General features: G+C 40.2%; 1 protein-coding gene across 1 annotated transcript; it reads left to right on the plus strand.

Moving 5' to 3' along the window:
- Nucleotides 1-12,108: 12,108 nt before the first annotated feature.
- LOC125299575 (mannose-specific lectin-like) lies at nucleotides 12,109-18,922 on the plus strand. The gene is given in 4 exon segments (XM_048250900.1): nucleotides 12,109-12,131; nucleotides 18,399-18,487; nucleotides 18,490-18,498; nucleotides 18,591-18,922. Coding segments are annotated over 3 exon segments (339 nt in total). The 5' UTR covers nucleotides 12,109-12,131; nucleotides 18,399-18,406; the 3' UTR covers nucleotides 18,840-18,922.
- Nucleotides 18,923-22,206: the final 3,284 nt, after the last annotated feature.

The raw sequence follows: 22,206 nt of genomic DNA on the forward strand, positions 1-22,206 counted from the left end.
TGTTCTTTTGCGATGTTGCATTACCACTTTCCCCCTGTTTTTACACATTGCTGGTGTGAGATGAAGAACAGACCAGTGGAGCGGAAAGGACGTCCTGAACTCTGCTGCCCTCTACTGGTCATGACCTCAGGGAGTGAATCAGCACACTTCAGGTGTAACATGTGACTGAACAACTGACTCCTAGTGTGTTTAGTGTGTGAGGCTGTTCCTCAACAGCAATAGTGATTCTTCTTACAAAGTGAAATGTTGATTATGTGATAGCAATACCAGCAGTAACTATTTTAATACTTCTTGTTTAGTCACATATGTAACATGCAGCAAATATTATTTTTGTTTCTTTGAATGCTCCTAGAACATTTCAGATGAAGACTACTACAGTAAGTACTCTATACTTGTGTATACAAGGAATTTGGTCTCTGCATTTATCCCATCTGCGAATTAGTGAACACACAGAGCACACAGTGAACACACAGTGAGGTGAAGCACACACTAACCGGGAGCAGTGAGCTGCCTTGCTACAACGGCGCTTGGGGAGCAGCGAGGGGTTAGGTGCTTTCCTACTGGTCAGGGATCAAACCCTTCGGTTCCAAGCCAGAAGCCCTAACCAGTAGGCCAAGAATGCCCCTACTATCTTTGAGTCCACTAGCACTTAGATGTGACTGGTTCTGGGGCAGGAGCTGTGGCTGGTGTCCTTAACCACTTTTGGCCTTAGTGACAAACAGTCATTTCCTGATCCGATTTCACATCTCTCTCTCTCTCCCACCCACTTCCTCCTCTGCTGCAAAAAGGCTGGGAAAGCCCCCACCTCGCCCATTGTAAAAAAAAAAAAAGAAAGAAATCTGTGATTCTAGTGGCTCAGACTAGAGGACATACTGTATACTGTATCTGCATCTGCATCTTCCTATTTTAATTTCATGATCCAGCTCTATGACCCGTTGCTCACTGCGGTCCTCTGATGAGCGCTTGCTATGCCGACCTTCCAGAAGCACTAAGATGTCACAGTCAAGACTTTTTCACTCTGTGATTCCTCATTGATTGAATAATTTAATGCACTTCATTCTAGTGATAGATTTGGGATCTTCAAAAAACTTTGAAAGACTTATCGGTTTAAATAATTTTTTAACATATTAAATTTCACTTGCAGAGTTGTGATTTGTATGTTTCTGGTTACTGTTATTATATTCAGTGTATTGATAATAGTGGTATTTTTCAGGCTATTTGATTTCACTATAAACTATCATTTCTAATGTGTATGTATTGTTTATTAGTGTCATTGTAACTCACTTGGGACAAAAGCGTCATAACCATAAACATAAACAAAATCATAGAACTAAAGGTTACTACCCTGTGTACGAAGCTGAACTCCTAGCTGAACACATGTTGAAACCATAGGCTATTGAGGAATACATAACCACTGGTCAACATTAATAGCTGACCATTAATAGGATCCTTCTGTGTGAAATCACCCACATTCTAATGTTTCCAGATGGCCATCTCCGAACATTCTGATCTCTACAATACAGCAGAAGTGTGATGAATACAAGCCAAGTTTCCCCCTCTACTTTTGATTTGACTTAATATATGGCTGTGTCTCAAACCGCCTACTTGAACACTTCAAATACTTAGTTAAAGTATAAGCTTATAATGCAGATATTGGGACAATACTAACCATCGAAAAGTGGGCACAACGCAAGTAAGCGCTCAGTGCACACTAGCAGTGTACTGACGGATGTATGCCGTTTGAGACACAGCATATGATTTCAGCATATCAGGCAAGCACATTACTCTAGATCTGAATCAATGTGACATGATGTGACCAAGAGAAAATACAAGGTCACTTTTCTTAAAATACGTCACTTTTCTTATGCCTCTGGCCAGCGAGTCAGATGCACCTCATTACCGGTAAAAAGAATAAAGTTCTTAACTCTAGCATCTCTTGATGTGAATCACACACATTAAGTGCTGACCTTAAAAAAGACTAAAGGAAAGTTACAGGGCAGCAGAAATAACAATTCTCATTTCACTGGAATATCTTGCCCCACATAGAGTGCATGGTGCAATGTGTGGTCTCAAAGTGGATTCCCTGCAATAATGTTGTCTAATTGGGTCACACTTTTCTATTCATGTATTCTCACAGATAAGCATTTCCCCTCAGATGCACTGGAGCCTCTTGGAGATCACAACACAGGGAATCAGAGCTACATACAGTATAATCAGGGGCCTTGTCATATGGACAGCGTTTGCTGACCACATGCATTCATGTCCCTCCGTCATGGATAAAAATATCAAAAGGATAAAAGTAGATTCTGAGTAAATTACACGCACAAGACTATAGCAAGCCAAACAGGCAATGAAAACCTCCCTTTTTGTCTGTTTATTACGTGTTCATTTGTGTGCTGTTTGGGCTCTTTGTTTGTTGACCGACTGAGATAAAGTGGAGTCATTAATAAACGTGGCAGAGAAGAGCACTTAGGGTAACGATGCATTAGTGGAGTGATGCTTAAACAACACGAGGTGGAACATCAGCACAAACCGAGCCAATTCGTCACTATACCCTGATTTCAGAGAATAGATGGCGATATACTGTAGATCAGACCATGACATACTGTAAGTTGGAGTTAGCCAATAGCAACTAATTCTCAAACAGATCTGACCCTGTCAGGTAAACCACTGGTCCAGCAGATCTGAGCCCAACCCAACTCAGAAGGGGGGAAGGCCTAGTTGAGGGGTAGAAAAGAAGAGACAGGGGGGTAGGAAGGAAGAGAGCGGAAACAGAGAAAATCAAAAGGCAAGCAGATGATTCGCCCACATTTCAAATGAGGAGTGTGCATATCATCGTAAATGACGCATACAGTTAAGCCCATAATTACTCATAGGAAAGGTTTGATATTATTATTTGACCAAGAAAACAGACATTTTGTATTTATTTATACAGCTCTGGAAAAAAATTACAAGACCACTGCACATTTTTCAGATGTCATCCTACGGTTGCTGAGTGTCAACCCATTCAAATGTCAATCAGCAATCGTAGGATGACATCCAAAAAATGTGCAGTGGTCTCTTCATTTTTTCCAGAGCTGTATATATATACAGTGCATATGGAAAGTATTCATGGTACTTCACTTTTTCCACATTTTTTTATGTTTCAGACTCATCTTAAAATCTACACACAATACTCCACAAAAAGTGTTTGGAGAGTTTTGTAAATTTATAAAAAAAAAACAAAAGACTAAATAAAATATGCCATTTACAGAACCTTTGTTCTGACACTTGTAATTGAGCTCTGGTGTATCCTACTTCTATCAATGGTCCTTGAGACGAAAAAAAATCGTTTGACTGAACTTTTTTTCAGGCCATAAGTCATCCGTTGTTCATATCTACCTATAGAGATAGCACCCCTTTTGTGGTCGCGACCTATTGGTTTTTAATGTACAAAAAGATGCAAACAGCAAAGTAAAGGGATATTCGCCTTATTCACACGGCGGCCATTGTTTAAACCAAAACGAGGCTACAGGGTACACTTACTATAAAATTAATGCCACCTACAGGTGAATGTATAGAACATAACAATCCTATGGTTTGTGTACCCTGTAGCCTCGTTTTAGCCGCCAATGGCCACCATGTGAATAAGGCGAATTGAGAGTGTTCTTGATTGAGATTGAGTTTTCCTGATGAACAAAAATATATTTTAGTACCATCCCTGACCATTGCTGATTAGCCATTGCTGTTCTTTTCTACTGCAGCAATATTGTAGAAAGGCTTTAACACACTCTTATTTAATTACTTCAGGCCAAAAAGTGTTTAAAGGGGAGATTTTTTCTTGTTAATATGCAATTCTACACCAAGTAAAATCTATAAAAATCAAGTTTGCAAGACTTCCCATTTCCTCATCAAAGTAACGAATCAGAACATTCTAGATATTGTTCATATTTCCATTTGTTGCCTCATCCGTGATTTAATGAAAACATGGTAATTTTGAGTTTTACAGACAACTCAGTTTTCCAATGAGCAGCAATACTGTGTGTGCTCATGCAGGAGGTCTGCGCATTTGATAACGACAATCTGGAGACGGGTGCTTTTGTCTTCAGCAACAGATTGTATAAGGTTGACAAAAGGGTTGCGATATGGTGAGGGACAGGTCGTGTTGCGCTATATGAAAGAACATGCATTAGCCTAAACGTAAAAACGGTCAGCCATAGATAAACGTAGCCTACCTCTGTCGTGGTGGCTAGTTGCACCAGGTAGGGAAGATGTCCTGAAGTGCACGAACGTTAACCTTATGGCGGTCTTCTGATTGGTGGCGTGCTAAAACGTTTTCCTATTGCATCCATAAACAATTTTCTTGCAGCGAAAACCGCAAAAGCAAACCCCTCGGCGCTTTAATTTCTTTACACCATGGCTTGTTAGTACTCCCCCGTTTCCAACAGCTGCCCATCTCCATTTATTTTTTAACTTTTGACACCTGCCTTCCTTTAGCAACAACGCATCCATGACAGCTAGTGGCCTTGCCAAATAGACGCACTCAAATCATGACGCTAATATGCAAGGTTCTGGTAGGCCTACTGGTTATGGTTTTGTGCTATAAATGAATAATATTTTATAGCAAAGTTTTAAGTTGACTATTTTAATTGTACATGTATGGTTATTTTTTGTCAACATACACTCACAACCTACTGTCGTTAAAAGTGAGGCCTAAGCAAAATAGGCTACAAGGCTGTCCGTGCGTCACAAACTGACTGACCCCCTTACTCAACAGTTTGCGATGATGACAGTGATATTATTATTTTTTTTATGCTAACACGTTCAGTCAAAACCTTCCGTCGCAAATTGTGAAAAACATTGCTGTACATGTCATAACAGACGGGATAATAAATTGCATAGGCTACGGTTTATATTAAGGCCGCTTTTACACATAATGTTAGTTGCATTGATTAAAACTGTAACAATAATAGTAGCCTACATCGGGTGGCATAGAAGGCTATCTGTTCAAGTCATAGGTGACACCCAAAATGAATGACCTCCCCTGACAAGAGTTAGCGATAGTAAGAAATTGTCTACATTGATGCACGGAAAGAACACAGCCTACGCTTCTTCTCGACCCGCACATAGAGCTCACAATATCATATCCAAAAAGTTAAACGGATTGGCCAACCTCATCAGCTGTCTCTAATGTGTCACTATAATCCAACTTTTAGACCGTTATAGTCCTCCGTATGTGTTCTTTGGAAAAGCAAAGGTGATAGCCCCCCCTCCTATTTTTTTTTTTCTCATCGGATCTGCATCGATCTCAAATATGACATTTCTAAAATCAAATTGACGGAAATCCGTCCTATGACGGAGAACTTTAATCCTTGTAAATGAGGAGATCTAATGAGGAGATACAGCACTCAAAAAATCCTCCATAGTATATAAGTAAGTATAAGTATTTATACACTTTTGATCCCGTGAGGGAAATTTGGTCTCTGCATTTATCCCAATCTGTGAATTAGTGAAACAGACACAGCACACAGTGTGGTGAAGCACACACTAATCCCAGTGCAGTGAGCTGCCTGCATCAACAGTGGCGCTCGGGGAGTAGTGAGGGGTTAGGTGCCTTGCTCAAGGGCACTTCAGCCGTGCCTACTGGTCGGGGTTGTGCTAAACAGTAGGCCATGGCTGCCCCCAATAATGCATAGGGTTAGTTTGTAACTAACTCCTCGCAATATTTCTGACCAGGGAGTCAGAAGGATAGTCAATTCCAAGAGCTAAGGACCACTCGGAGAAAGCTCCAGAAAGAACTGAAGGCAGCCAATTCAATTAAACAGTTTTGGAAGTAACTAAAGATCAGGATTCACAAGAGGGACCCCTGGAATTTGTTTAGAACAATGGGCCAAAATCATACCTGATACTGCGACTAATAAGTTTTGTCATACAGGAAATGTCTTGAAGCTGTCATTACAAACAAAGGCTTTCCCACAAAGTATTGAAGAAATTTCAGTAGGCACGTTCAATACTTTTTCATTCCACTTTATTACTCTTATGTTTGGATTTTTTATGTGTGTTAATGTGTGTGGTGAAAATTTCGAATAGACTCACGGGAAGTTTAGGCTAATTACTGAAAAAAAAAAAATAAGCGTTCAATACTTATTTCCACCATATATTTGTTTTACCTGAATATTTTTACCGAAATTTAAAGTTTGACTGACTGGATTTTGTATACAAAACATGAAAACTGTCTAAGGTCACTCTCACTCTCCCTTACTAAAGAGCCGCCTGCACGATTCATAAGATAGTCGTCTATCTTTAGTTTATTAGTTGAGCATCGCTAGTAGTAGACCGCTAATTGTTGTGCTGCTGGTGCAATGTCTTTCTCCAAGAAAGCCAAGTCAGGTTACCAAAAACAAAGGCCAAAACAGGAAAAAGAGAGACATCAAAATGAGGGGAAATAGCCTAATTTTGCAAAATGTGATGACGGCACACAAACTTAAGCAAAAACGTTTAGTATAGGCCTACACTTGTGGTGATAGCCTACAGTTAATGTGAATCGCGGACTATAACCAAAGTAGGCTAAAGGAGAAGATTTGCACCAAATAAAGGCTGTGGTTGTGTTTCTACAACATGTTGGCACAAAATGTAATTTCTAGGCTTGGGTATCGAATATCGAGTATTGGTTGGAACCGGGACTATCTTTGCGATTTTCCCGGAATCGTTCAAAAGTTTAAATTTCGATTCCTAGTTTTGATTCCCAGTCCGCCGACCTGAAGAAGAAACGGCTGAACACCAACGAAGAAGCGCATAGTTCATAGAATTACAATTCATGGAGAAGGTCAGACTATTTCATTCAGAAAGCGGGGTTCCCGCGGATCCTTAAATAGTCTTAAATACAACTGAATTTTCGAGAGGTATTAAATGTGAGTATGGGACCGCCAGCGAGTGCAAGAGAGTGAGTGATGTCTCAATCCAGTTTCGTGTATTTAAAACGCAATTGTATAAGTGACTAGGCTATTAGGCTACGGGAGGAAGTGTAGTGGTTGCAGGGTGAAGATGTTTTTCACCGGTGTGGTTAAAGGTGTGAAAACGGTAATAAGGCCCATGTACAAAATAATATGCCTGACGTTTTCGTGGTGTAGCTGAGGCCAGAGAGATATACAGGTAGCCTACGTGGAATGAGGAAGCCTACGGTAGAATGAGCGGGAGAAAGAGCGATAGGTTGGCCATATGTTCGAATTTAGGCCGGACATATGGATTTTAAAAGCCCTGTCATTTGTTCTCCTTTTTGGAGTTGCGCTTGGCATCTAAAATCGTTGCTCGAACGCAGCATCGTTTCACAAACTATGGACGCGAGGACTGCTGGCTTATTAAAATATGTAAATAGCTTAGTCTAACTTAAAATATTGAAGGGAATCCAGTCCAGTGCATATGCCTTTGGCAAGTAGCCTAGACTACTACAGACACAGGTGAAGAACAGTCAGCCTCAGCAGTAAGCAAAACCAAATATGTACAGCCAGCTTCCAAAGCAAGCAGCCCAGACCCTAAAATTGGGCATTTATAGCTTTGAAGGTAATTCACACACAATTATTTTTCTTTCGCCAAAATATATTTGGTAACTTCTGTAGACATCCAAAATGGGGTGGGGATTAAAATTAGTAGGAAAAAAAAACTATTGCATAAACAGTCATATATATCTTTTTGCCGTGGTATAGTCTTAAGTTTCATTTAGATGTCTTGAAAAGGTCTTAAAAGTCTTTAAATTTGCACTTGAAAAATGTGCAGATACCCTGAGAAAGACAGTTGGTTAGCTAGCTCATTTAAAATATCCTAAACTTTTTTTGACCCTGCCTTTAAAAAAAATCGAGAATCGCTAGGAACCGGAATCGAAATAAGAAATCGGAATTGGAATCGGAATCGTTCAAATTGAAACGATACCCAACCCTAGTAATTTCAGTCAACTATGACGATGTCCATGTTCAGTAGCCTATATTTTTCATTTAGTCAAGCAGTGAAGTGGTTTAATGCATGGGGTAACATGACGTGAGACAGGCAGAAGATGAGCCTAGTAGTCTATCCCGGAATCGGTGGGCTTGTGTGTGTGTGTGTGTGTGTGTGTGTGGGGGTCGGTCCAGGAGAAAATTGCCAGGGCCAGATTTTGTTCCCAGTCCGACCCTGGAGTGAGGTTTTACCAACGTTCCACAAGCACAGCTAAGCTAGCTGGCTTCTGTTACACTCACCCCCTTAAACCTCACTCCCGATCCGGGTCACGGCACAATGTAACCTGTGTTGTGTTGAACCCTGCGAGATTCAGCCCTGCACACTTCCGGACTCCAACCCACGAACAGCAGCAGCTCGGATTGGGAGTCGAGCGTGCTGACAATTGAGCTAAAAGCCCAGGCTACTAGCTCGCATGCCAGCCGCACTCGAGGAGTTGGGGACTGAGGTTTTACCACCGTTCCACAAGCACAGCTGGCATCCGTTACACGTAGACCTGCGAGACAGGGTTGTTTGAAGACACAGATCTGGGGAAAGATACAAGAACATTTCTGCAGCATTGAAAGTGCCCAAGACCACAGTAGCCTCCGTCATTCTCAAATGGAAAAGTTTGGAACAACCAACAGTCTTCCTAGATCTGGCCGCTCAGCCAAAACTGAGTAATCCGGGACAAAGGGCCTTGTTTAGACAGGTACCCAATAGTCACTATGAATGAGATCCAGAGTTCCTTTGAGAAGATGAGAGAAGCGTAACTGGTTTCTAATTGATTTCTAATTAGGCTGTGGACTGCTTGCTTTTGTGCTACTGGCTGAGGCTAACTGTTCGTCACCTGTCTGTAGGCTTGCCAAACGATCCGATCCTGTTTGGTCCCCCTCACTTTGAAAATATCTCCTGTGCCCCTGTTGTCCTGTATCAGAACAGTTGCCCTGGCCCACGAAGTTCAAGTCAGATGGCCTTTCATATAGCGTTCCTTGGGGAGTATTGTTTTGTCCAGACCAGGACAGTCTGGCCTCTTTTAATTTGCTTTGCAAACGCAGACTCTGCAAACTTATTTTAACATCATGCAAGGTGGCCATCATGTCAACTATAACTTCATATGAATGTCCTTCATTGTTTTAGATTGTAATTTTCTTTTATATTGTAATTTTGTGGTTGGACATTGTAAATTTGCACCCGCATTATTACATTAATACACAGGATTAGATGTTAAAATCTCTTGTGCCAAAATCCAAGGTAAAAACACATTCAGAAGCCCCTACTCAAATTAACTTTAAAAAGCACGCTACCCACAAATCTGCCAACAAATGGTCACAAACACAAGACAAATGGCCCATCCCATCCAGCAGTATATAGTATGCGGCATGTCATTGGGGTTATCAAGTGGGCACCCTTATTCACCAATGTTTTGTTAAGTTAGGCCCACGACACCTCATGAAGGCTTAACAGTAAAACCAGCGCCCTGGAGACCTCCCTCCATGCTGCCACCATATTACCACATTGAAATATCCAATACCCAAAATACTCTTAACCAGCCTAGGCATGGTCTAGGTTGGCTAGGTTGGTCTGTCCCGTTGATGTGGACTGAACCATAACCATAAAAACCCTAGCCAGCCACCATCAACCTAGGTACAGCCCATCACAAACACAAAACAAATGTAAATTTTTTGTAATTTGTAAATTTGCAGCCGCAAATTAAAATCTCTTGTGCCAAAATCCAAGGTAAAACACATTCAGAAGCCCCCTACTCAAATTAACTTTAAAAAGCACGCTACCCACAAATCTGCCAACAAATGGTCACAAACACAAGACAAATGGCCCATCCCATCCAGCAGTATATAGTATGCGGCATGTCATTGGGGTTATCAAGTGGGCACCCTTATTCACCAATGTTTTGTTAAGTTAGGCCCACGACACCTCATGAAGGCTTAACAGTAAAACCAGCGTCCTGGAGACACTCCCCTCCATGCTGCCACCATATTACCACATTGAAATATCCAATACCCAAAATACTCTTAACCAGCCTAGGCATGGTCTAGGTTGGCTAGGTTGGTCTGTCCCGTTGATGTGGACTGAACCATAACCATAAAAACCCTAGCCAGCCACCATCAACCTAGGTACAGCCCATCACAAACACAAAACAAATGTAAATTTTTTTGTAATTTGTAAATTTGCAGCCGCAAATTGTTTTGCACTTCTTGGCCACCGTAGGATGCGGTGCAAGCGAACATTAACAATAAAATCCATACAATTGGAGTGTCCTGACTGCAACCGACGTGAGCACATGATGCAACACTACGTTCTGAGAAAACTTTTGTCGGACGCCCCGTTTCTATTTTCTTTCTGTCGCTCGTGTTGCTCTGCTATTTTGAATGAGAAACATGAGGCAATAAAGCTCAAGAGTCCCACCCACTGCCGATTACGGAAGTAAGAATTCAATACAATTCTCTATTGACAACTGGAGTATAAGCCATTTAACCGTCCATGGTAGACTTGCAACCAGCTATGACATGACTAAGAGATTGTACATGCTCATATAGACACCAAAAGTTCATGGGGCATCAAGCTTGTTTTGAGAAAAAATCTTTTATTCGCGATTTAAAGATGGAAGAGTACTACACTACCCATAATCCTAACATGTAAAAGCCGGTAAAACCAGAGCCTTTGTTTGGTAAAGATCACCGTTGCTAGGGATGCTCCGATCAGTGTTTTTGGGGCCGATACCGATTACCGATCACAGGATATAGGCATAGAAAGAAAGTGCAGAGCTCTACACTAACTTTTTTCCAGGAACACTTGGCCCAAGTTAGCAAATTTAGGAGCAAAGATGAAAATTTAGGCGCACAGTCCTGTACTTAACTTACAAATAATGTAACATTACACTGCAGCCAACAGTTAAACATGCCAATGCACCAGTTGCAAAGATTAAGAATGACTGACAACATTTACAGGAAACGACATTTAAAGAATATTTTGTTTTAATAATATCATGCATTGTCATATTTGTATTTAGCCTGTTTATCAAGTATCGGGTAAAATGTAATTTGTAATATTTCACAAATTTTGCAAAGTACTATGACTTGGAAAGGCTGGCAAACAAGCCACAGACAGATCAGCGGATTCGCTTCCCTGTTAGGCCAGCAATACACGTGATGGATGCAAAATGCAGAACAACTTAAAAGTCCACTGTGTAACGGTTTCTGTTGTTTGTTAACAAAATCAACATTTCCCATTCATAAATGTGGCCCCATTCATTATTCATTTAATTGTTCAAAGTATACCTAGGCTTAGAAATCCTGATTTTTAGATAGCTGAGGCAAAGATTATAAATGGCGGAGCAAGATATTTCATCATTAGCCACTTCCGGGAACCCTGATCGCACAAAGGGGGGGGGGGGGTCAAAATTCCCCTTGATGCCTCACTGATGATGCGTAAAGCAACATGCTTGACCCTAGGTACTGAGGGGACCACATGAAACCTCCAGGACTTAGTGCCACTAAATGAAAAATTGAAGAGTTCAGATGCAAAACCCTCTAAATCCATCTGACCACGTTTCTTTTAAATGAGCATTTAAAATCAGGCTCCTATAGGTTTTTGCCTATAAATCGATATTTCAGACCAGGAAGAGAGTGGTATTTAGTGGGTTTTGAAGTTAAATTATTTGACTAACGTATACTATGTGTGGAGAGCATCCACTCACCATCTTTATCTAATTTTTGACGTAGGTGGCATTTAGAGGCTTTTGCACCTGAACCCTTCAATTATTGAAAAGATTGTGGCAGCATCAGCTACATCTGACTTTCTCCAACTTTTGCACATCTCCATAGAACTTTTTATTTATGATTTTTTATTATGTATTATTTACCCATGTCCTTGATGTGATGTGACAATAAACTTCCTTGTATCCTTGTATCCTTATACTGTACATTGCCAAGTCCAACACCCGGTCCCACACATGCTGGAGAAGACAATAGACAACAGACAATAAACAGAATTTCTTTGTGTTCATTCTATTCTACCAACAAAGTATTTTGTGAATGTCTTCCACACCCCCATCACAGTCTCAGCCCTCCCTTTAAACCCCTCCTATACTTTTAAAAGGACCTACAGTACATTGGCTGTGGATTCCACATTCAGAGGCTGAAGCTTACAGGGACCATTGAACTCCTGTGAGTATCCATAATCAAATGTAACTTAAAAAATATGTCTGGTTGCTTACAATAGTATAGTGCATAACTTTAAAAGTCACAAGGGTTCTGTTTATAAATAGCAAATTAAGCTCAACCGTTTGGTAGAGGACACTTTAAGACACCATATCTTACCAAAAAATCCAACTGTTTTGCATTTAAACATATGGAGCCATATATACCAATTGAGTACTATGTTAATAACAAAATATTTGCTCAGTACCCCTGTACTGTCAATTTATGGTTAGAGGTCAGGTCTGTATAAATAATACTATAGAAAACATGACAAAGTGTATGAAATGTATACTACTACTGTAAACACAGCATATATGTTTAAAAAGCATGCATTAGCATGAATATCAAATAAGCTGAATTGCACTTGCTATGCAATTCAATAGATTTTGGTCTGTACTATAAAGGGAAAACTGATTCAACTATATAAACCATATATTTTCTGAAAGCTTAGACCCTCAGGATGTGATCTAACATGACATGAGACATGTCCCAACCTCCTCACTAGTATGCTGCCCATGCATAATACATTGGGTATTGGTAAATGCTAGTGTATGGCAGAGGTGTGGACTCGAGTCACGGTGAGAAAGGAAAAGGGATGAACATCACTGAACATGCTCTCGTTTGTCGTCTGACTTGAATCATGTGATATTGTGATGGATCCTCTGATCCCTTTGATGTGGTTCGATCTATGGGTTCGATAGCCTAAACAATTTAATTTGCTCTATACGGAGCTAACCGAAACTATCACAGAATCATCATCAATGACTGATGGCATTTCAAACTTACACGCATATCAGCGTTATCAAGCTTAAATAAAGCATAAATATCAAGAAATGTGAAGGTAAATAAATGTTTATACACCTGGTATTGAGCAGGCTAGGCCTTGATGGCATCAAGATGTTCATTAATGGTAGCCTTGTTATTGTAGGCTAACTCCTGCGGGCATATTCAGTATATATCCATTCAGTATATAAACTATCAAACTATGGCATCAAATGTAGGCTATCTGAAGGATCTTGGACAGGAGTAACATATAGTTTGGAATTATGGTGGCGGATCCTGATGTGCACAATATGAGCGCTCGCAGGGGGTGAAATCACAGTTTCATTTGCAGTTTTCTATCTCTCATTTGCACGTCAAGTCAATCATAATATGATTAGTGTGTGGAGAGTGGGGCTGTATATTCTGTACAGCAGCATGTGCTTTCTGCTGAGAAGGTCTCAACAACAGAGGTTAGAAGGAAGAGGAGGGGGCCGAGGATTAGCTGCACGTCTCCCTAACAGGGCTGGTTTTAGCCTATAGCCTACATAACATTTTGAATGCCGTAACAGCTTGTGCCGTAATGGCTTAGTGCAGCCAGCAACATATTTGGGGACATTGAGCACTATGGCTCCAGGCATCCCAAAGTGCTTGGAGGAGAATGCACTGTAGTTTCATGGACTTGCCAGGGACCAGTTGGGGCAGTTTTATGTCTCTGTTGCTGAGAAAGTTTTGATCTTCAAAAGGTCAAAATCGTCAAGCATCTTGTAGGGGCTGTTTTTAAAGAGTAGGCTAGAGAAATGATCTGTGCTGTGGCGAGTGAGACAAGGTACTCATGTGTTGCGTGATATCTCTGCACCAAAGTAGCTGTACTTCGCCCTAGTCTCAAGTCAGTACATCTGCATGGGCAGCCGTGGCCCACTGGTTAGCACTCTGGACTTGTAACCGGAGGGTTGCCGGTTTGAGCCCCGACCAGTGGGCCGCGGCTGAAGTGCCCTTGAGCAAGGCACCTAACCCCTCACTGCTCCCTGAGTGCCGCCGTTGAAGCAGGCAGCTCACTGCGCCGGGATTAGTGTGTGCTTCACCTCACTGTGTTCACTGTGTGCTGAGTGTGTTTCACTAATTCACCGATTGGGTTAAATGCAGAGACCAAATTTCCCTCACGGGATCAAAAAAGTATATATACTTATACATTGCCATCTGTACTTGTATGCCTTGCTAAGACTTGACTTGGACTTGCTTGGGACATCTCTGTTTTTACTTGGGATTACTAATTTTGGTTCTCATTTTCAGAGCACCCAAACACCTTGTGGGAATACAGATTTTTTAAAATATTTTTTTCTTTATTCTCCATGATCCCTTCTTTTTAAAAACACCAATTTGACTTGTCTTATGCAAATCTTTCTTTTTCATTTTCTACCCTGACATGGGCAAAATGCACCATTGAGATCAATATGTTTTATATAGAGTTACCACAGTGCCACCTGTGGTTGTGTAGAGTAACCTGTGGTAAACCATATGGGCCATGGTCATTTGTTTTAGACCTCATTTGTTTAAGTCATAGCTCTTATAGACTCCATAAATTTAGATATTTTACATCATCCCATTGATCAAATGGTAGAGGCTCTTAATCGTGAATTAGGCGCTCTGCTTGACAGAGTGGCACCCTTTAAGACTAAAAAAAGGCCCTGTAGCAAACTGACACCTTGGATGAACGAAAATATCCATGATCTAAAAAGATCATGTAGGAAAGCTGAGAGAACATGGAGAAAAACTAAGTTACAGGTTCACCGTGCCATTCTAAAAGAAAAAATTGCTAATTATAATAGAGCTATTCGGAATGAGAGGAGGAACCACTTCTCTAAGGTAATTGCTGAAAACAGTGGAAACTCTAGGGTGTTGTTCTCTACCATTGATAGGCTATTGCATCAAACACCTTTTGATGCACTCAGTCAGGCATCCTCTCTAAGATGCAAAGAATTTGCAGACTTCTTCAAAAACAAAGTCATTTCTATAAGGGAGGCTATTGGTAACACAAGTAATATGTTTGATAGTACACCCAAAAACAGCCCCCCAAAATTAAGGTCCTTTAGCACTATTACTCAATCTGAGCTTGGTAAAATTATAACTCAAACCGGCTCCTCATCATGTGTTTTAGATCCAATCCCTACTACATTCCTCAAAAAAGTATATGATGGCTTAGCTCCTTTTTTTTCTCAAGGTAATAAATACCTCATTAGAAACAGGTATATTTCCAACTGCTTTTAAAACCGCTGTTGTGAAACCTTTACTTAAAAAGTCAAATCTTGACCATACCAATCTGAGCAACTACAGGCCTATATCAAATCTATCGTTTTTGAGCAAAGTACTTGAAAAAGTTGTTTGCAATCAGTTAAATACCTTCCTCAACGAAAACAGTATCCTTGAAAAATTCCAATCAGGTTTTAGATCAAATCACAGCACAGAAACGGCTCTAGTAAAGATAGTCAATGATCTCAGACTAGCTACCGACTCAAACAAAGTCTCAATCCTTATTCTTCTGGATTTGAGTGCGGCATTTGACACCATTGATCATAGCATCCTAATTCACCGCCTTTTGCTGAAGTGGGTGGGTCTCTCTGATAATGCTCTAAACTGGTTTCAAACCTACATTACTGGCAGAGATTTTTTTATATCAGTCTAGGAGATCATGTATCTGAAAACATGACTTGCCTTTTGGTGTGGCCCAGGGGAGCTGCCTTGGTCCCCTGCTATTTTTTCTATATATGCTTCCATTGGGAAACGCCATAAGTCAGCATAATGTAAACTTCCACAGCTACATAGATGATACCCAATTGTATCTTTCTGTGGAGCCAACTAACCCAGATGGCCTTTGCTCCCTCACTGCATGCCTAACCTCCATTAATCAGTGGATGAGCAAAAACTTTTTGAAACTAAATGATGACAAAACAGAGGTACTTCTGGTTGGACCAAAACTAAAGCGAGATATTATTCTTAGTAATCTGGGGAACTTGGCACACCAGGTCAAACCAAAAGTAACAAGCCTCGGTGTCATCTTAGATGCAGAGTTAAGTTTTAAGCCCCATATCAGTAAAGTTACTCAGACAGCCTATTTCCACTTGAGAAACATTGCCAAAGTGCGCCCTTTTTAACTCAACAAGATGCAGAAAAACTAATTCACGCCTTTATCACTAGCAGGTTAGACTACTGCAATGCACTTTTCACTGGTCTTCCCAAAAACATCTAAAGAAATTGGCACTCATACAGAACTCTGGGCGGCTAGACTTTTAACTAAGACTAAGAAGAGAGAACACATCACCCCTGTGTTGGCTGAACTGCACTGGCTCCCTATTTCCTATAGAATTGATTTTAAGGTTATGTTAATTACTTACAAAGCTCTGAATGGCATAGCACCTTCATATATCTCTGAGCTTTTAATATCTTATCAACCACAAAGGAAACTTAGATCATCCAACTCTAATCTTTTAATCGCATTACCCAAAGTGCTCCACAAACAAAGTGGAGAAGCTGCGTTTATCCATTATGCCCCCAAACTATGGAACACCCTGCCTCTGTACATCAAGCAGGCGAGTTCAGTAAATATTTTTAAAAAAGATCTGAAAACATACCTGTACAGGAAAGCTTTTAGTTAACTCATCTTATCCTGTAGACTACATTTTCAGATTATTCTACATCTGCTACTATTGAGGGCACAGCCAGCCAGAAGCAGATGGGCTCCCCTATTAAGTCAGGTTCTGCTCAAGGTTTCTTCCTGGAATATGGGAGTTTTTCCTTGCCACAGTTGCCATATGGCGTGCTTGTGGGGGGGGTAAGAGGGTTAAGGCTGCCAGTCTTATGACGTAATTTTCTATATTTTTTATATGTTGCTGAGTATAACATAAACAGCAAAGAAAAGTGATTGATAATGACTGACTGACTATTATTGTGTTACATGCTTCAAATGTAAAGCACTTTGAGCTGCATTCTGTGTATGAAAGGTGCTATACAAATAAAGCTTTATTATTATTATTATTATTATTATTATTACTAAGTGCGTGGGCCCTGGTTGAATTGACGTGAAATGACCCATATTGTTTAGGTGGTTTAATTAGTTTTCCCTTCATGGTACAGCCCAAAATGTATCAGCCATACACTTATTTACCAATTTACCAATACACAATGTGTTATGCATGGGCAGCATACTGATGAGGAGGGCAGGACATGTTTTATGTCATGTTCGATCACATCCTGACGGTATAAGCTTTCAGAAAATATATGGTTGAACCAGTTTTTCTAAATGGCACAGACCCAAAGGTATCAGCCATGTACCCAATTTACTCATACACTATGTATTATGAACGGGCAGCAAAGTAACGGGGAGAGTGAGAAAGGTCAAAACCTATGTTAGATCACATCCTGAAGGTGCTTTCAGAAAATATATGGTTTAGGTGGTTGAATCAGTTTTCCCTAAATGGTACAGCCCAAAAAGATATTAGCCATAAATTAATACTATTTACCAATACCCAATGTATTATGCATGGGCAGCATACTAATAAGGAGGGTGGGACATGTGTTATGGCATGTTAGATCACATCCTGAGAGTCTAAGCTTTCAGAAAATATTTGTTTTATATAGTTGAATCAGTTTTCCCTTCATGGTACAGACCAAAATGTATTATGCGTACATACTGTATATATCCATAAAATCATTCATTTCAATGGGAAATTTACTTAACCCTTTAACTGGCACACTATGTTAAAAGTGATGAAAAAATTATGTTTTTGTTTTATCTTGCTCTATTAGGCTGTAGTATGAAAAATCTGGGATTTATTTTTTCAAAGGACCCTCCCATTCAATTTCTTTGAACCTCTACCAAATGGTTGAGGCGCCAGTTTAAAAGTCAGTTATCTAACTTTGACATGAGATACTGTGTTCTACTGAAAGAAAAAAGACCCCCCCCCCCAACAAAAGTGGCATTTTCTTGTAGCCTTGGTCCCAGAGTTTAAGAAAAATAATGTTAACAAGAAATAAACTCATTCCCACTGTACCTGGCTGGTAGACCACTTAAGAATGTTTTTTTTAGGTATCCTTGCTGAATTTAGCCTTGAAGTTGTACAAAAGTTAACATAGAGGTTTATTCTGTGCAAAAGTGCCGCACACTAGCACCAAACAGCAGAGCTTTCATTACAATTAGACCTGTTGCACAGCAATTTGAAATCTTAAACTGACAAGCATTCAGTCTATCTCTAAAGTGGCACCAACATAAATAGAGCATATCATAGTCGTCATTACTGTTGATAAAGATTTAATGAATAGCCTCTTATATTATTGTTGTGGTTCAGTTGATTTGAAATGCATTTGCAAAGAGGTTTCATCCGAATTACACCTGGTTTGAGCTAGTGTCTTATTTGGGAATTATTGATTCTACTGTATTTTTGTAAAATAGCACTGAGGTAATTGTGTTCCTTCAAACAGTGAGCATCATGAGCAGGAACTTTCTGTCCACCAATGATGAGCTCCGTAAGGGTGACTTCCTGATTTCTAACAATCAACAATACAAGGCTATATCTTTCAGGTATAGATTTCAAATATTGTGTTAACTTCAATCTGCTAATGTAATGCAAGACGGGTGTTTCCTTCACAAAGGGATATTTTCTTTGTCTGTAGGAAGATGGCAACTTTGTCATCTATGGCTGGCGTCCAATCTGGTCCTCAAAAACTGATGGTAATCAAGAGGCACACCGCCTTGTTATGCAGCAAGACTGCAACTTTGTCATGTACACAAAGGGTGACAAACCTTGTTGGTCAACTAGCTCTTATAATGCGTGTGAAGATTGTCGTTGCCGTGTATTTTTGCGTGATGATGGTGTCCTGGAAGTTGATCGGAATGGAGAGAAGAAGTGGACTTCACATTAGAAGTAGTGCACAAGATGTGAGAGAAGAAAGTGAATGTAAATGTGATAATGAATATGATGCTTTATTGTCTATTGACTTCAAATAAAGCTACAATTAAATAAAGTTCAAATAAAGCTACAATTAAATCTACATCCATTCTAAGTTTGTTCTATTAATATACTGCAATATGAAACAAACTGTTTTTATTAGGTGCAGCCTATACTGCATGGTTAAGACCATCACGGCAGAGCCTTTTATAATACTACATTGTTAGTCAAATCAACTCAGAAGGTTAATTGTCATACATTTAAAAATCTTCAGAATTGTCCTGTTAAAGTTCAGTAGGAAAGGGCAAGATTTAGTATTCAACACGTATCAGCACCATTCAAAGTACCTTGAAAGCAATAAAAGAAGGTTCAATCAAAAGTGTAACATTTTCAGTGTTAAAGTATAGATTTAAAATAGTAATTTCAACTCACGCTCAACTGTTTACGCTAATTCAACTAGTTTTTTAACAAAAAGAGTTGGTGTTTTTGTTGGGCTTGTTTTTTTGTGCGGTAGCTTCTTTTGGATTGCTCAATTTCAGCTGCCTCTCCCTTGCCTTTACCCATGCTTCCCCTCTGTCTAGAATTCAGAAGTTTCTCTTTGCCAAGTCAGCATGATGGGGTAGCTCAGATTTAAAGAGCTCACATTTTTCTCATTTTTCTCTGTAACACATTTTTCTCATTTCTCTCCTTGGTTCTGAAAATTCAATAGGAGTGCATGTACTGTAGGCCTACTGTAGCCAGGGCACAGACAGATAGGTCTTTTCAGTTTTCATTAGGCTATTGTCTACACAGAGATCATAGGCTATAAGGCGACATCTTATTGTCCAAAACACAGATGCCCTGTACAAGAAGGGCCAAAGTCACTTGCTGAGAAGACTGAGGTCTTTTGGTGTGTGCAGGTCATTATTAAGGACTTTTTATGACACAGTTGTGGCGTCAGCTATTTTTTATGCTGTAGTCTGTTGGGGTAGTGGGTTTTCTGAGAGGGACAGGAAGAGACTAAATAAGCTGGTGAAAAGGGCCGGCTCTGTCCTGGGCTGCCAACTAGAGCCTGTTGAGGTGGTTGGGGAGAGGAGGATGTTGGACAAATTGGCATCCATCATGGCCAATTCCTCTCATCCGCTCCATGGGACAGTGGCTGCGCAAAGCAGTTCTTTTAGTAACAGACTACTTCACCCATCATGTAATAAGGAGCGTTTTCGCAGGTCTTTTATTCCATCTGCCATCAGAATGTATAACACTATTGTCATGAAAGTTTGTAATGTTAATGTAGTGTCTGAACTTCATTATTAATATGTGCATTTTCCACTGTACATGTGATGTGAAGCTTTTTTATTCACTATATTGGTTCACTCTGCCTCAAAGTATTGGTGAAACCCTAAGGCGTGTTGCAATCACTGTGTGATTTTTTGTTTTTTAGGTGTGCTTGTATGCTGGGCATACTGTATACAACTTTCTTACTCTCTATTTAAATACTACTGGGCTGTTGTGACAAGTAAATTTCCCAGCTGTGGGATCAATAAAGTCTTATCTTATCTTATCTTATCTTATTGATTAAATTCAAAGCTAATTTTAAAGGGACACCAGGCAACGTTTTCGTGTTAATTAATCATCTTCGTAAGTTGGTATATGGTTAAATGACTCATTACAGGGCGAATGAAGGGTCTCTCGCCCGTCCCTACTGCCTGTAGGAAGAATATCCCACTTGCAAGTTCGGTGTATCCTACCCGCCGACCGAAGCAGGATCAGTTTACAGCACAGAGGCAGGCTAACGAAATGCTAGAGATTGTTGCAAACGTGTGTATAATGGCAGAGCCGGCGAAGAAGCAGCGAAAACCCTTGACGGAAGACGCAAAGAAAAGGAAAAGAGCTTCAGACCGAGCGAGGGGGAGTTTTGTAGAGAAAAAGCATCAGGCTTGCCTGGTTTCCCTTTAATAGCCTAGAAATCTAGACGCACCCTAGCGGCAGCAAATATGTCATTGCCTAGTCTGGCTTGTCAGGCTATAATTTTAATGTTTATCACAGTGAACTACCACCATTAGCAAGCTGGTGTCTTGCAGATTCACGTGCTGTGCGTGTGGCCACTGAGTGAAATGACGCGTAGGCCTAATGTAGCCTACTGTAAACAGAACGACGTGTGGAGTTGGGTTAGTTAAACAACTACAGTAGCCTATGTCGTCGGCTTATGACGATTTAGAAAAGGTTTGCCTACTCTGTTTTATGAACTAGGTCTACTAACCTAAGCAACTATAAAATAGTAACCTAAACAGAATATGTTATGAACGTTCAGCCTTAGATTTTCGAAGCCAGGTTATTGAAATGGATGGACCATGACATGGTTAAAACGGGTTTGATAGCCTAGGCTACTTCATTAAACATGAAACAACTTTAAACATTTTATTCTCTATCTCTAAGCTGAATACTATTGCATGTTCAGATAGGCTAACTGCCAAGTGACCTTACCGTGCTCCCAAACGTCTTCTGCAGCACTGTGCCTGCGTGCACCTTCTGAGAGTTCACTGAATGTATGACGTCACGGATTGGTGGCCGCGAGGCATTTCTAATTTCACAAACTATTAATGAGACATTTTAGCGAATATTCACGTTGGAACTAGCGGAAGTATTACAATATTTAAAAAGTAAAAAACGGGTCTTGTCAAAAGGGCACGTGGACATCAAAGGGGCAAAAGGGCAGGTGCTAGAGTCCCTGTAGCCCCCCTTCTCTGCACATGCCTGCTGAAATGTCCCCACCAATATTCAGGTTGAAATGGGGAAAAAAGCACTTACATGCGCTACACAAAGAGTTAAATAATGTCTCACTTCAGTGCTGCGGATCATCTCTTACAGATCTTGTAATGTGAAGTAGCCTATAATAGTCCAGTGGACAGCCCATAGAGTCCCATTGTGGACCCGGAAATGTTGAGTACACCAAAGTTTTATGATGGAAATACATAGTATGGGTTCCCAGCATGCAGAAACTGCCGGATGCTAATTTGAATATGTTGGGCAATTTGTGTAATTGAGCTCATTAGCATAAATTAGCATAATAGTATATTGATCATATTATAAGAGCTGCTTGGCCAAAATTGACAATGTTAGTATGTTTTTAGGGGTTACTGGAGATGCTGAGTCCATATCTGACATTATCAAGATTCAAAATCACTATTTAAACTTGGTTTGATCACATTTTTACTCTCATTAAGCTGATTTTGCTGAGTTTTTTGGTATTTTTGGAGGATAGGTCTGTAGCGATATACAGTCGGGCTGTAACGATACACCAACCTAACAATTCGATTCGTATCACGATTTTTGACCCACGGTTTGATACAAACCTTGATTTT

Source organism: Alosa alosa, chromosome 8, assembly GCF_017589495.1.
Source record: "Alosa alosa isolate M-15738 ecotype Scorff River chromosome 8, AALO_Geno_1.1, whole genome shotgun sequence".
Taxonomy (NCBI): Eukaryota; Metazoa; Chordata; class Actinopteri; order Clupeiformes; family Clupeidae; genus Alosa; species Alosa alosa.